General features: G+C 35.2%; 1 protein-coding gene across 11 annotated transcripts in view; it reads right to left on the minus strand.

Moving 5' to 3' along the window:
* SLC4A10 (solute carrier family 4 member 10) overlaps positions 1 to 12,481 on the minus strand; it is a 343,332-nt gene that overhangs the window by 46,566 nt on the left and 284,285 nt on the right. For all 11 annotated transcript variants that reach the window (XM_027559338.1, XM_027559409.1, XM_027559355.1 and 8 more), the window contains one exon: positions 1,564 to 1,669. In XM_027559338.1, coding sequence (XP_027415139.1) covers positions 1,564 to 1,669 — 106 coding nt within the window. The remainder of the gene's footprint in view (positions 1 to 1,563; positions 1,670 to 12,481) is intronic.

Genomic DNA, 12,481 nt, shown 5'->3' on the forward strand with positions numbered 1-12,481 from the left:
TTGCTGAATGGATCAACCATGTCTAACTTCTGAACAACTGTAGCATTCTTTCTTGTTCAGCTCATCATTTCTTTTATTGGTCAACTTAAATGGCTCTCTGAAAGGGAGAAGTTTGATAAATCTTTTTTCTAAGGAAAAATACAACAGAATAAATGTTAACTATAACAGAAAAAAAATGAAAGTGAAGACATTTTAGAGCAAATGACTAGGGTAAGAAGAAAGGTAGTAAAATATAAGTCAAAGATAGAATTTTAAAAATTTTGATTCTGAAAAAAATACTTAATGAGGAAAAGTGAGAAAAATAGGCAACAGATCAAGTGCTCTTGTAAGAACTGTGTTTAGAGTTTTATAATCGTGCAACAAAAAAGGTTTGTGTGTATCACTAACTGGCTCACTCACTAAAATGTGTTTCTCATGAAATGAACTAGAGTTCATATAGTTTTATGCTGATGGTTATAATGGGATTTGAGCTTATACAGGTAGGTGAATTGGCAGAAGCTTTGGACTGTAATGTTTGTAACTGAGAAGAATGGAAAAGAAACGAGAATGGTTCAGATTTTAATACTTATTAAAAGCAGAATCTTTGTATTTTTCAAGTTATGAGATTTGATTGACCAGAAGTAAAGGATGTAAATACAGATGGAAATAGGTGTGCACAAATATTACAAGAGATTAAGAAAAACAGTACTTTGGCCACCTCATGCGAAGAGCTGACTCACTGGAAAGACTCTGATGCTGGGAGGGATTGGGGGCAGGAGGAGAAGGGGACGACAGAGGATGAGATGGCTGGATGGCATCACCGACTCGATGGACGTGAGTCTGAGTGAACTCCGGGAGTTGGTAATGGACAGGGAGGCCTGGCATGCTGCAATTCATGGGGTCGCAAAGAGTCGGACACGACTGAGCAACTGAACTGAACTGAACTGAAGAAAAATAGAGACATTCAACTATGAAGGGGAAAAAAGATATCATTGTAAAAAGGAAAGACAGAAATATTTTTAAAGGTATAAGATTTAACTTTGATAGACAAAAAATATGTTGTGATTCTCTTTAACGGAAGGAAGATAAGGAGAAAATGGAAGTAAGAAAACTCTTTCTGAGGAAGGTGCCAGAATTTTAAGAAAAGTGACTTTGGTTTTCCCCAAAAGTTCAATATTTATACCAAAATATTAACAAACATCCCCTCCTCCTCAACATATTCTGAACAGCTGGAGCAGTATTATGGAGCGAAGTAAAAGCATTCTTTACACAGAAGGCTGACTTAGTTCTGTCATATGGTTTAATTTAGGTCAACATTGCTCTTATTTAATGTGCTTTCAGTTAATCTAGTCACATTATGCCATATAGGTGTGCTTTTGGAGTAATTCAGGACTACTAACTACTGGAAAAGCTTAATAATGAAAGAAAACCCCCAGTTAACTTATGCATATTTTAATGGATGAAATAAAACTATCACTTTTGTAATAGTATTTATTTAAAATAATTTACCTTAGTGGCAATAATTCATTCAAAATATCAAAAAAAGACCTTATAGTAATAAGATTCAAGACATGTTTCACTTACCGAAACAGTTAGGTTCTCCCAAATTATGTCAGAGGCAGAAATATTGGACTCCCTCCATTCCTTCAATGTATTATTACTAGGATTATGTGGCTCCACACAGTTACATCTGCAAAGACAGACCAGTGTCTTTTATGAAATAAGTATATTTTTGTGACCAGACTTAAAATAGATGTGTAAGTAGTCCTTCTTCCCCAGTCACAGCCTTCCTGCATTTGAGAGATAAGTAGTTAGGTCATCCTAAATATTCCAAAACACACTATTTTCAGACATATGATAGATATATTACTATCATATGTATTAAAGATATATATTAAATATATATTAAATGTATATTAAAAATATATATACATTTTTAATGTTTCCTGGAATGAGACGTCATTCCCTCTCTGTTCCAGTCAGAGGAAATTTTTTAAAGTATAGGTTAGAACACAAGGTTTTGGGGGCCTTTTAAATCAAGATGCTTTCTAAATCTTACAACAACCCTTTACCCCTAAATTATAAGTCAAGTGGGAAAAAATGATAAACATCCAAATGTATTTTTATAATTTATTAATATTGTAAAAACATATCATATATGTTTATATATATATTTCATGTTCTAGAGATCACTTAGAATCATGCTATGTAATTTTAAATTAAAGCTAAGTTGAAGTAAGAACCCTGTGTATCTCAGAATATACTTTTCTTTGTGATGAGCGATAGTCTTATTAAAACTCAATCAATATGCAAAAATTTTTTGAATAGCTACTCTATATGCAAGGTAACAAGATGAATGCTGAGGGTAAGAGCAAACCAGTAAGAAAAGAAAATCAATCCTCTGTCATCCGTATACTCATTGGAAGGACTGATGCCGAAGCTGAAGCTCCAATCCTTTGACTACCTGATGCAAAGAGCCGACTCATTAGAAAAGACCCTGATGCTGGGAAAGATTGAGGGCAGGAGGAGAAGAGGACAACAGAGGATGAGATGGTTGGATGGCATCTCTGACTCAATGGGCATGAGTTTGGGCAGACTGAAAGATAGTGGAGGACAAGGAAACCAGGCCTGCTGCAGGCCACGGGGTTGCAAAGAGTAGGACACAACTGAGTGACTGAACAACAGCTACATACGGGTGACATGATGAATGCTGAGGATAAGAGCGGAAAGAGTAGGAAAGATCTGGGCAATTGTTACTACTATGTCATAAACAACAGCTTTTGATATCACATTCTTCATAACTTTGTAAGTAAATGAGAACACACAAGCAAAGATTATCAACAAGTTAATGGTCTTAGATGTTAACTTCAATTTACAAATGGTTTGTTTAAAAAATTCATTGTCTATTATTTGCCCTTCAGAGAGCATTTTCTTCTAGAAGCATTTTATAAAAATCGTATTTGGGCTCCCAGGTTAACCCACATATACTACAAAACTTAAAAATAGGTTGGACTGCTATTTTAGTGATATTAATTAAACTGTAGAACTCAACTATTATTTCTATAGGAAAATATACTACAGTTTCTACTTGATAAATTCCTTTGCCTGAGCTACAGTCTCTCTTTCTACATCAGGAATTTTAGTCTGTTCTTTTTTATCACCACTCATTCATTTTTCAAAGCGTACTCAGTGTCTATTATTATATAAAATTCTACTTGACTTGAGCAATACAGACAGGCCTGCAGCTATTCTCACTAAGGATGGTTAGAGTATTCCCACCTGGGCTCACTTGGGACTGGAGCATTAAAGAAACAGAGGATTCCAATGAGAAGGCTGTTAATGAGGATTTTAAGGGGATGAGAGAAGAAGCATTAGCCCTTATGAGTAGCTGCGGTGGCCACTGTGCTATCAGAGGGAGGAGACAAAGCAAAAGGGAAACAAAGGTCTTTGAGAGGCAGTAATAGTCATTCATTAATGCAATTTGTTCAAATCTATAGGTTCCCAAGTCCCAGATTAGTTGTACATAATCACAGAACACAGGCCTTTGTATCAGAAAGCTCTGTGCTTCACTGGTTATGTGGCATGGGCAAGTTATTTAAGCACTCTAAACTTTGGTTTCCTCATAAAGTAAAATGAGGACTTGACATGCCTACCTAGTAGAGCTATTATGAAGAATATGTAACATGATATATACTAAATGGCATGTATACATTTATGCATTTTGTAATTGTTGCTCCTATCATCATCATGATTATCATCATTATTTTCTGGTTCATTTATTGGTTTTTCATAAGATGTAATAAAACTGTTAACTTTCAATTGATGTAATACAAAAAAGAACAATAGGCTTTTCTCTAACATGCTGATATTCTTTTTTCTTTTGCTTCCAATTCTTTAAAGAGAATTAAATTCTGACCAGCATTAAAATAGTTTCACTACTAAGAATCTATCAAAAGAAAGAAAATTCCCATTCAATTTTGACTCTGGGTCATTAGATCACTAGGCAAATATAGTAAAGATAATATATGAATAGAGAGAATAATTTCATTTTAAAAATAGCTTAAATTATTAAAATTACATTAAATCACTGATTATTTTCTAAAATTAAAAATCAGATTTGGCTTCTACCTTAAAAAAGAGGACTGAATACACGTTTATTTTGTTATGACCTATAATTCACTAAGCTAAGGAATAATATAAAAAGAGACACGAGGAGAAACATCAAAAAGAGAGATATGTAAACAAACAGAATATGAAAGTCATATGAAAATAGGATTTTTGAAAAAGCAGAACAGAAGGGCAATACTACTAATAATAGTACCTTTACATTTAATCCTTAAACTAGGTTGTCACATGAATATATCGAGACACAAGTGACATGGGGCCAAGTTTACACAGCTAGAAATTCCAGAGCCAGAATTTAAACCTAGGTAGTGCTCTCTTACTCACTCACTCATAAATATATGTATATATTTATATATAAACAGATATATGTAATTACATATAAAAACAAAATTTATAAATTTATATAGGATATATATATTTATATAGGATATATATATATATTTATATAGGATATATATATATATATTTATATAGGATATATATATATGTGTGTGTGTGTGTGTGTATATATATATTCTTCCAACTGCAGTAAAAGAGGGAGCTTGCCTGATGAGTAAAATATCAAAGAGGGTCTTGACTAAGAGAAGAGTTTATACTCAAAAAAGAAACAGAGTAAACAGATGGAGCCAAAAACATGAGAACTAGTTTAAAGTTTGACTACACAATAGTTGATACCAGAAATCCATCCCCAACTGCTACAGACTTACATACATACCACTCCAAGAATAGCCTCAGTCTTTTCTCTAAGCAATACCATCAACACTGTAAGGCAAAATTACTTTGGACCTAGAGGTCTCTATGGAATGAAATCATCAAATCAAATATAAGAAAGAATGAAAAAAAATGTTTATTCTTTGCAGATTTTAGTTTTTTGTGCATGTGTCATTAATTAGAAAGCATAACTTGTAAGTAAACAAAGATATAGGATGGAGGAAAGAAGGCTTCCGACCTAAGAAAGCACTCTCAGAAGGACAAATATAGTACAGCCCAAGAGTAAATCACAGAGGCAGTGAATCACAAGACGGATGAATGCAAAGTTCCACTCTCTTTCCCCCATAGAAACCGCAATTTAACAAAATATGGACCAAAATACTGTAATGAGAATTCTAGAATCTAGTCAAGATGTTGCAGTACCAGAGTGCAAAGCTGTGAAAAGCCACATTCAAATGGATAAGAAGAGCAATTTCACTTTAATTGCCTCAGCCCCTTTTCTAAGCTGGCACAGCTCAGCAGTGGTAGAGAATAACCTGGCTCACACTTTTTACACTGAGGGTGAAGAGAAAAGTAGAGGCTGTATCTGACATTCCAGCTTTTCAGAGGGCTACTGAGGAACTGGTATCTGTCTTGCCTAATTCAGAGCACTGACAGAACCATTGTAGTCTGGATGCCTTGGTGCCACTGAGAACAAAGAAGAATGGGTAACTTGGCTTTCAGGGACGAGAATGGCTCAATGCAGTTAGGGGTAGGAGAAGAATCTGAGGCTTCTCCCTCTGGAAGGAGTGAAAGGAGCATATGTCTGATGTTCAAGCTCTTTAGAAGAGTGCAGAAGGGGCTGGTATCTTTCTCACCTAATTCAGGCTGCTGATGGGGAGTCAGCATACAGCAGAAATCTGGAGGCCTCTGAGAACAAGGGACATCAAAGCAGCTTGCTACTGTAAAACTAGGACTTCCTAGGTGGCACAGCGGTGAAGAATCTGCCTGCCAATGCAGGACCTGCAGGAGATGCAGGTTCAATCCCTGAGTCAAGAAGATCCCCTGGAACAGAAAATGGCACTCCACTCCAGTATTCTTGCCTGGGAAATCCATGGACAGAGGGTCTGACAGGCTACAGTTCATGGGGTCATAAAGAACTAGACACAACTCAACACAAACACATATCGTAAAACCAGACAACTTGCAGTACCACAGAGTGACCCCAGGTAGAGCAAAACATTATGAGTCCCTGGAAAAAGAAATCAGCCAACTCTACCTAATTGAGAAATTGCACACACAGGCTCAAAGAATTTACATTTCTTCCCTCTAAGAAAAGGTTACAGAGACCCCCAGAATCTCTAGTCAAGCTGATTAGAAGTCTTCTGCAGAAAGGGCCAGTCTATAAAGACTATGAGATGTGGTTTTTATTTCAAGTGTGCCAATCCTAAAACAAAGTTATGGGATACATGAAGAAACAGGGAAACATGGCCCATACAAAAGAATAAAATAAATCAAATTTATCTTAAAGAAATGGAGGCATATAAATTACCTGACAGGGAATTAAAATAGCCATTATAATGATACTCTATGAGGTCAAGACAATGCATAAACAAAATGAAAATATCAGCAAAAAATAAAATATTAAAAAGAACAAAACAGAAAATTTGGAGTTAAAGAATACAATAATTGAAGTAAAAAAATTCAGTAGGAGGATTTAACACTAGGTTCAATTAAACTGAAGAAAGAATCAGTGAACTTGAGGACAGGTCACTTGAAATTATCCAGTCATAAGACATAAGAAAAAAGAATGAAACAGAGTGAAGAAAGCCCGAGGAACACATGGGATATCATAAGCAAATCAATATATGCATCATGGGAGCCCTGGAAGAAGAAAGAGTATAAGTGACAGAAAGCTTATTTAAAGAAATAGTGCCCCCAAACTTCCCAAAACTAAGGAAGGAAATTATATCCATATTTAAGAAATCCAATGGATTCCAATGATAGTAAATCCAAAGAAATCCACACTAAGACACATTATAATCAAACTGTCAAGAGAAAACTACAGAGAAAATTCTAACAGCAACAAGAGAAAAGTGGATCACCATGTGCAAGAGAAGCCCCATAATACTATCAGTGCATTTTTCAGCAGGAACTCTACAGGCCAGAAGGCAGTGGGATGATGTATTCAAGGTGCTAAAAGGGAAAAACTGCCAACCAAGAGCACTATATGTGGCAAATAAAAAAAAATAGTGGTACTTGAAAAATGAAGGAAAAATAAAACCTTTCCATGTTTAAAAAAAAAACAAACAGCTGAGGGAGTTCATCATCACTATAACTGCCTACAAGAAATGCTAAAGGGATTCCATCAAGTTCGAACAAAGGGATGCTGAACAACAACACAAAGCAATGAAAATATATAGCTTGCTAGTAAAGGTAAATACACAGACAAACACAAAATACTGTAACAATGGTACATAAATCACTTTTTCTGGTATAGGGGTTGAAGGACAAAAGTATTTTTAAAAACTATTACTATAAAAATATGTTAATGGATACATAATTCAGAAGGATGTAATGTTTTGATATCAATAACACAGAAAGTATAGGGAAGAGGGAGTCAATGTGAAGAGTATTTGTATGCAATGGACATGGAACAACAGATTGGTTCCAAATAGGAAAAGGAGTACATCAAAGTTGTATATTGTCACCCTGCTTACTTAACTTCTATGCAGAGTACTTCATGAGAAACGCTGGGCTGGAAGAAGCACAAGCTGGAATCAAGAGTGCCGGGAGAAATATCAATAACCTCAGATATTCAGATGATATCACCCTTATGGCAGAAAGTGAAGAGGAACTAAAAAGCCTCTTGATGAAAGTGAAAGTGGAGAGGGAAAAAGTTGGCTTAAAGCTCAACATTCAGAAAACGAAGATCATGGCATCTGGTCCCATCATTTCATGGGAAATAGATGGGGAAACAGCAGAAACAGTGTCAGACTTTATTTTTTGGGGCTCCAAAATCACTGCAGATGGTGACTGCAGCCATGAAATTAAAAGATACTTGGAAGTCAAGGTATGACCAGCCTAGATAGCATACTGAAAAGCAGAGACATTACTTTGCCAACAAAGGTCTGTCTAGTCAAGGCTATGGTTTTTCTAGTGGTCACATATGGATATGAGAGTTGGACACTGAAGAAAGCTGAGTGCTGAAGAATTGATGCTTTTGAACTGTGGTGTTGGAGAAGACTCTTGAGGGTCCCTTGGACTGCCAGGAGATCCAACCAGTACATTCTAAAGGAGATTGGTCCTGGGTGTTCTTTGGAAGGAATGATGCTAAAGCTGAAACTCCAGTACTTTGGCCACCTCATGCAAAGAGCTGACTCATTGGAAAAGACTCTGATGCTGGGAGGGATTGGGGGCAGGAGGAGAAGGGGACGACAGAGGATGAGATGGCTGGATGGCATCACCGACTCGATGGACGTGAGTTTGAGTGAACTCCGGGAGTTGGTGATGGACAGGGAGGCCTGACGTGCTACAGTTCATGGGGTTGCAAAGATTCAGACACGATTGAGTGACTGAACTGAACTGAAAATTAAGTTTTATCAGCTTAAAATAGATTGTTGTAAATATACGATGCTTTATGTAAGCCCCATGGTAACCACCAAGAAAGTACAATTTTGTGTAAAACATCCACAAAAGAAAATTTAAAAGGGACCAAAACATATCACTACCAAAAGAAATCAACAAAACACAAAGGAAGAAAAAAAGAGAGGAAAGAGGGTGAAAGATAAATATAAGACAGAAAACAACTAACAAAATGGCAATAGTAAGTTCTTCTCTATCAATAACTACTTAAATGTAAATGGATTTTACTCCCTAATCAGAAGATACAGAGTGGTTAAATGGATTAGAAAAAATCCAACTATATGCTATCTAGAAAAGATTTTTGATTTAGGAACACACATAGAGTGAAAGTTAAAGTATAGAAAAAAATATGCAAATAGTAACTGAAAGAGAGCAGGGGCCAGGGTGGGCCATAATCATATTAGACAAAATAGACTTTAAGTCAAAAACTGTCAACAGAGACAAGGAAGGACATGATAAATGACAAAAGGGTCAATTAATTGGGTAGATATAACAATTAAAAAGATATATGTACCTTACAGCAGAGCACCAAAATATAGGAAGGAAACACTGACAGAATTGAAGGGAAAGATAGATAATAACAATAATATTAGGAGATTTCAATACCTCACTTTAAATAATGGATAGAATCCAGACAGAAGATGAATAAGGAAACATAGGATTTGTAAAATACTATAGACCAAATGAACCAAATATCATATACAGGGCATTTCATCCAACAGCAGCAGAATATACAGTCTTTTCAAGCACATACAAACCATTCTCCATAAGAGATCATATTTTAGGTCACAACCCAGTCTTAACAAATTTGAGAAGACTGAAATCAAAGTAAGTGTACTTTCAAAGCACAGTGCAATGAAACTAGAAATCAAAAATAGAAGGAAACTAAAAAATTCAAAAATATATGGAAAGTAAGCAATGCATTCTTGAACAACCAATAAGCCAAAGAAGATATCAAAAGAGAAATTAGAAAGTATCTTAAGACAAATGAAAACAAACAAACAAAAATACTAAAACTTATAGGATGCAGCAAAAGCCACACAAAAAGGGAAGTTTATAGCAACAATTGCCTATATTAAAAAGATGAAAATTCTCAAATAAACAACCTAACTTTAAAACAGAAGAGACTAAAATAATAAAAACAAACAAATCCCCAAGTTAGCAGAAGGAAGGAAATAATAATCATCAGAACAAAAATAAAACAAAAAATAAACAAAAAAAATGAAATAGAAAATAGAAAAACAATAGTAGAGATCAATGAAAATGCATTATTTGTTTTTTTTCCAAAAAATCAACAAAATTGACAAACTTTTAGCTAGATTAAGAAAAACATTAAGAAGACTCAAAATTATTAGAGATGAGATATTACAACTAATGCCACAGAAATTAAAAAGATTATAAGAGATTACTATGAGAAATTCCAAGCCAACAATTTGGATAGCCTGGAAGCAATGAATAAATTCCTAGAAACATGCAATCTACCAAGACTGAATCATGAAGAAATAGAAATTCTGAACAGACCTATAACTAGCAAGGAGACTGAATGGGTAATCAAAAACCTCCCAACAAAGAAAAGCCCATAACCAGATGGTTTCACTGGCGAATTCTACCATACATTTAAAGAACTGGTGCCAATCCTTCTCAAGCTCTTCCAGAAACTGAAGAGGAGGGAACACTTCCAAACTCATTTTATGAAGCCAGAATTACCCTGATACCAAAGAAAAAGACATCAAAAGAAAACTAAAAAACAATATCCTTAATGAATATAGATGCGAAAATCTTCAACAAAATATTAGCAAACTAAATTCAACAACACATTAAAAGGATCATACATCATAACCAAGTAGGATTTATCCCTGGAACACAAGAATGGTTCACCAAACAAATATTAATCATTGTATTACATCACATTAATGGAACAAAGGATAAAATCATATGATCAACTCAATAGATACACAAAAAGCATCTGATAAATTCAACATCCTTTCATGATAAAAGTACTTATCAAACTAGGAGTAGAAGAAGGCTGAGCGCCAAAGAATTGATATCTTTTGAACTGTGGTGTTGGAGAAGACTCTTGAGAGTCCCTTGGACTGCAAGGAGATCCAACCAGTCCATTCTAAAGGAGATCAGCCCTGGGATTTCTTTAGAAGGAATGATGCTAAAACTGAAACTCCAGTACTTTGGCCACCTCATGCGAAGAGTTGACTCATTGGAAAAGACTCTGATGCTGGGAGGGATTGGGGGCAAGAGGAGAAGGGGACGACAGAGGATGGGATGGCTGGATGGCATCACTGACTAACATGAGTCTGAGTGAACTCCAGGAATTGGTGATGGACAGGGAGGCCTGGCGTGCTGTAATTCATGGGGTCGCAAAGAGTCGGACACGACTGAGCGACTGATCTGATCTGATCTGATCTGAGAAGGACATTATCTCAACATAGTAAAATCCAGTGTGACAAGCCCACAGCTAACATAGTAAACAATGGGGAAAAACCAGAAGTTTTTTCTCTTAGATAAAGAACAAAACAAGGATGCCCATTCCTGCCATTTCAAGTCAAAACAGTACTGAAGGTCCTAGTTAAAGCGATTCAGTTAAGGGGGAAAAAAAGCATCCAAATTGGAAAGGAAGAAGGAAAATTATCTCTACTTGCAGATTATATAATATAATACAAAGAAAACTCTAAAGATCACATGCACACTCACGCACACACACACACACACACACTGTAAGAATAAATGAATTCAGCAAAGTTGCAGGATCAAAAGCAACATTAAAACATTAAAAAACTCAGTAGAGTTTCTATAAACTAGCAATGAATAATCTAAAAAGGGAATTAAGAAAACAAACCCATTTACAATAGCATCAATAAGAATAAAATACTTAGAAATAAATTTAACCAAAAATGTGAAAGACTTGTACACTTAAAACTACAAAGCACAGCTGAAAGAAATTAAAGAGGACGCAGACAACTGAAAAGAAAGAAATGTGTTCATGAACTGGAAGATTTGATCTACAAATCAGTGCAATCGCTACCAAAATATCAATGACATTTTTTATAGAAATAGAAAAATTAATCCTGAAATTCATATAAAACCATGAAAGATTCTGAACAGTCAAAACAATCTTGAGCAAAAAGAACAAAACTGGAAGTCTCACACTTCCTAATTTCAAAATATATAGCAAAGCTAGAGTAATTAAAAAAAAAAAACAACAGCATGGTACTGGAACAAAGACAGATACATAGACCAATAGAACAGAACAGACAGCCCAGAAATAAACCTTCACCCATGCAGTCAAAGATCTTCGACAAGAAAGGCAAAACTACGCAATGTGGAAATGTTGAAGTCTCTTCAACAAATAATGCTGGGAAAATTGGATATCAACAAGCAAAAGAATAAAATTGGACCTTTTATCATACACAGAAATCTATTCAAAATGAATAAAAGACTTAAACATTAGACCTAAAACTAAAAATTTTCTAGAAGAAAATGGGGGAATGCTTTATTACATTGGCCTTAACAATGATTTCTTGGATATAACACCAAAACACAGTTAATAGAAGCAAAAAAATAAACAATCGGACTACATTAAGCTAAAAAGCTTTTACATAGCCAGGGAAACAATAAGCAGAGTGAGAAAGCAACCTATGGAATGGGAGGAAATACCTGCAAACTATATCTGGTAAGATAGCAATAAATATACGTTTAATGGTGCAGCCATTATGAAAAACACTATATAGTTTCCTCCAAAAAATAAAAAGAGGGCTACGGGATCCAGAAATCTCATTTTTAGATCCAAAGAGACTCGGATCTTGAAGACATGGTGTATTCCCGTATTCATTGCAGCATTGTTCAAAATAGCCAAGAAGTGGAAACCATCTAAATATCCATCAACAAATGAACTTTTTTAAAAGTGTAATTATATATACAGTGGAATATTATTCGGCCATTAAAAAAAAGGAAATTCTCTCATATGCAGCAACATGGATGAACATTGAGGATATCGTGCAAAGTGCAATAGCCAGCCACAGAAGGGCAA

This window comes from Bos indicus x Bos taurus, chromosome 2, assembly GCF_003369695.1.
Source record: "Bos indicus x Bos taurus breed Angus x Brahman F1 hybrid chromosome 2, Bos_hybrid_MaternalHap_v2.0, whole genome shotgun sequence".
NCBI classification, from domain to species: Eukaryota; Metazoa; Chordata; class Mammalia; order Artiodactyla; family Bovidae; genus Bos; species Bos indicus x Bos taurus.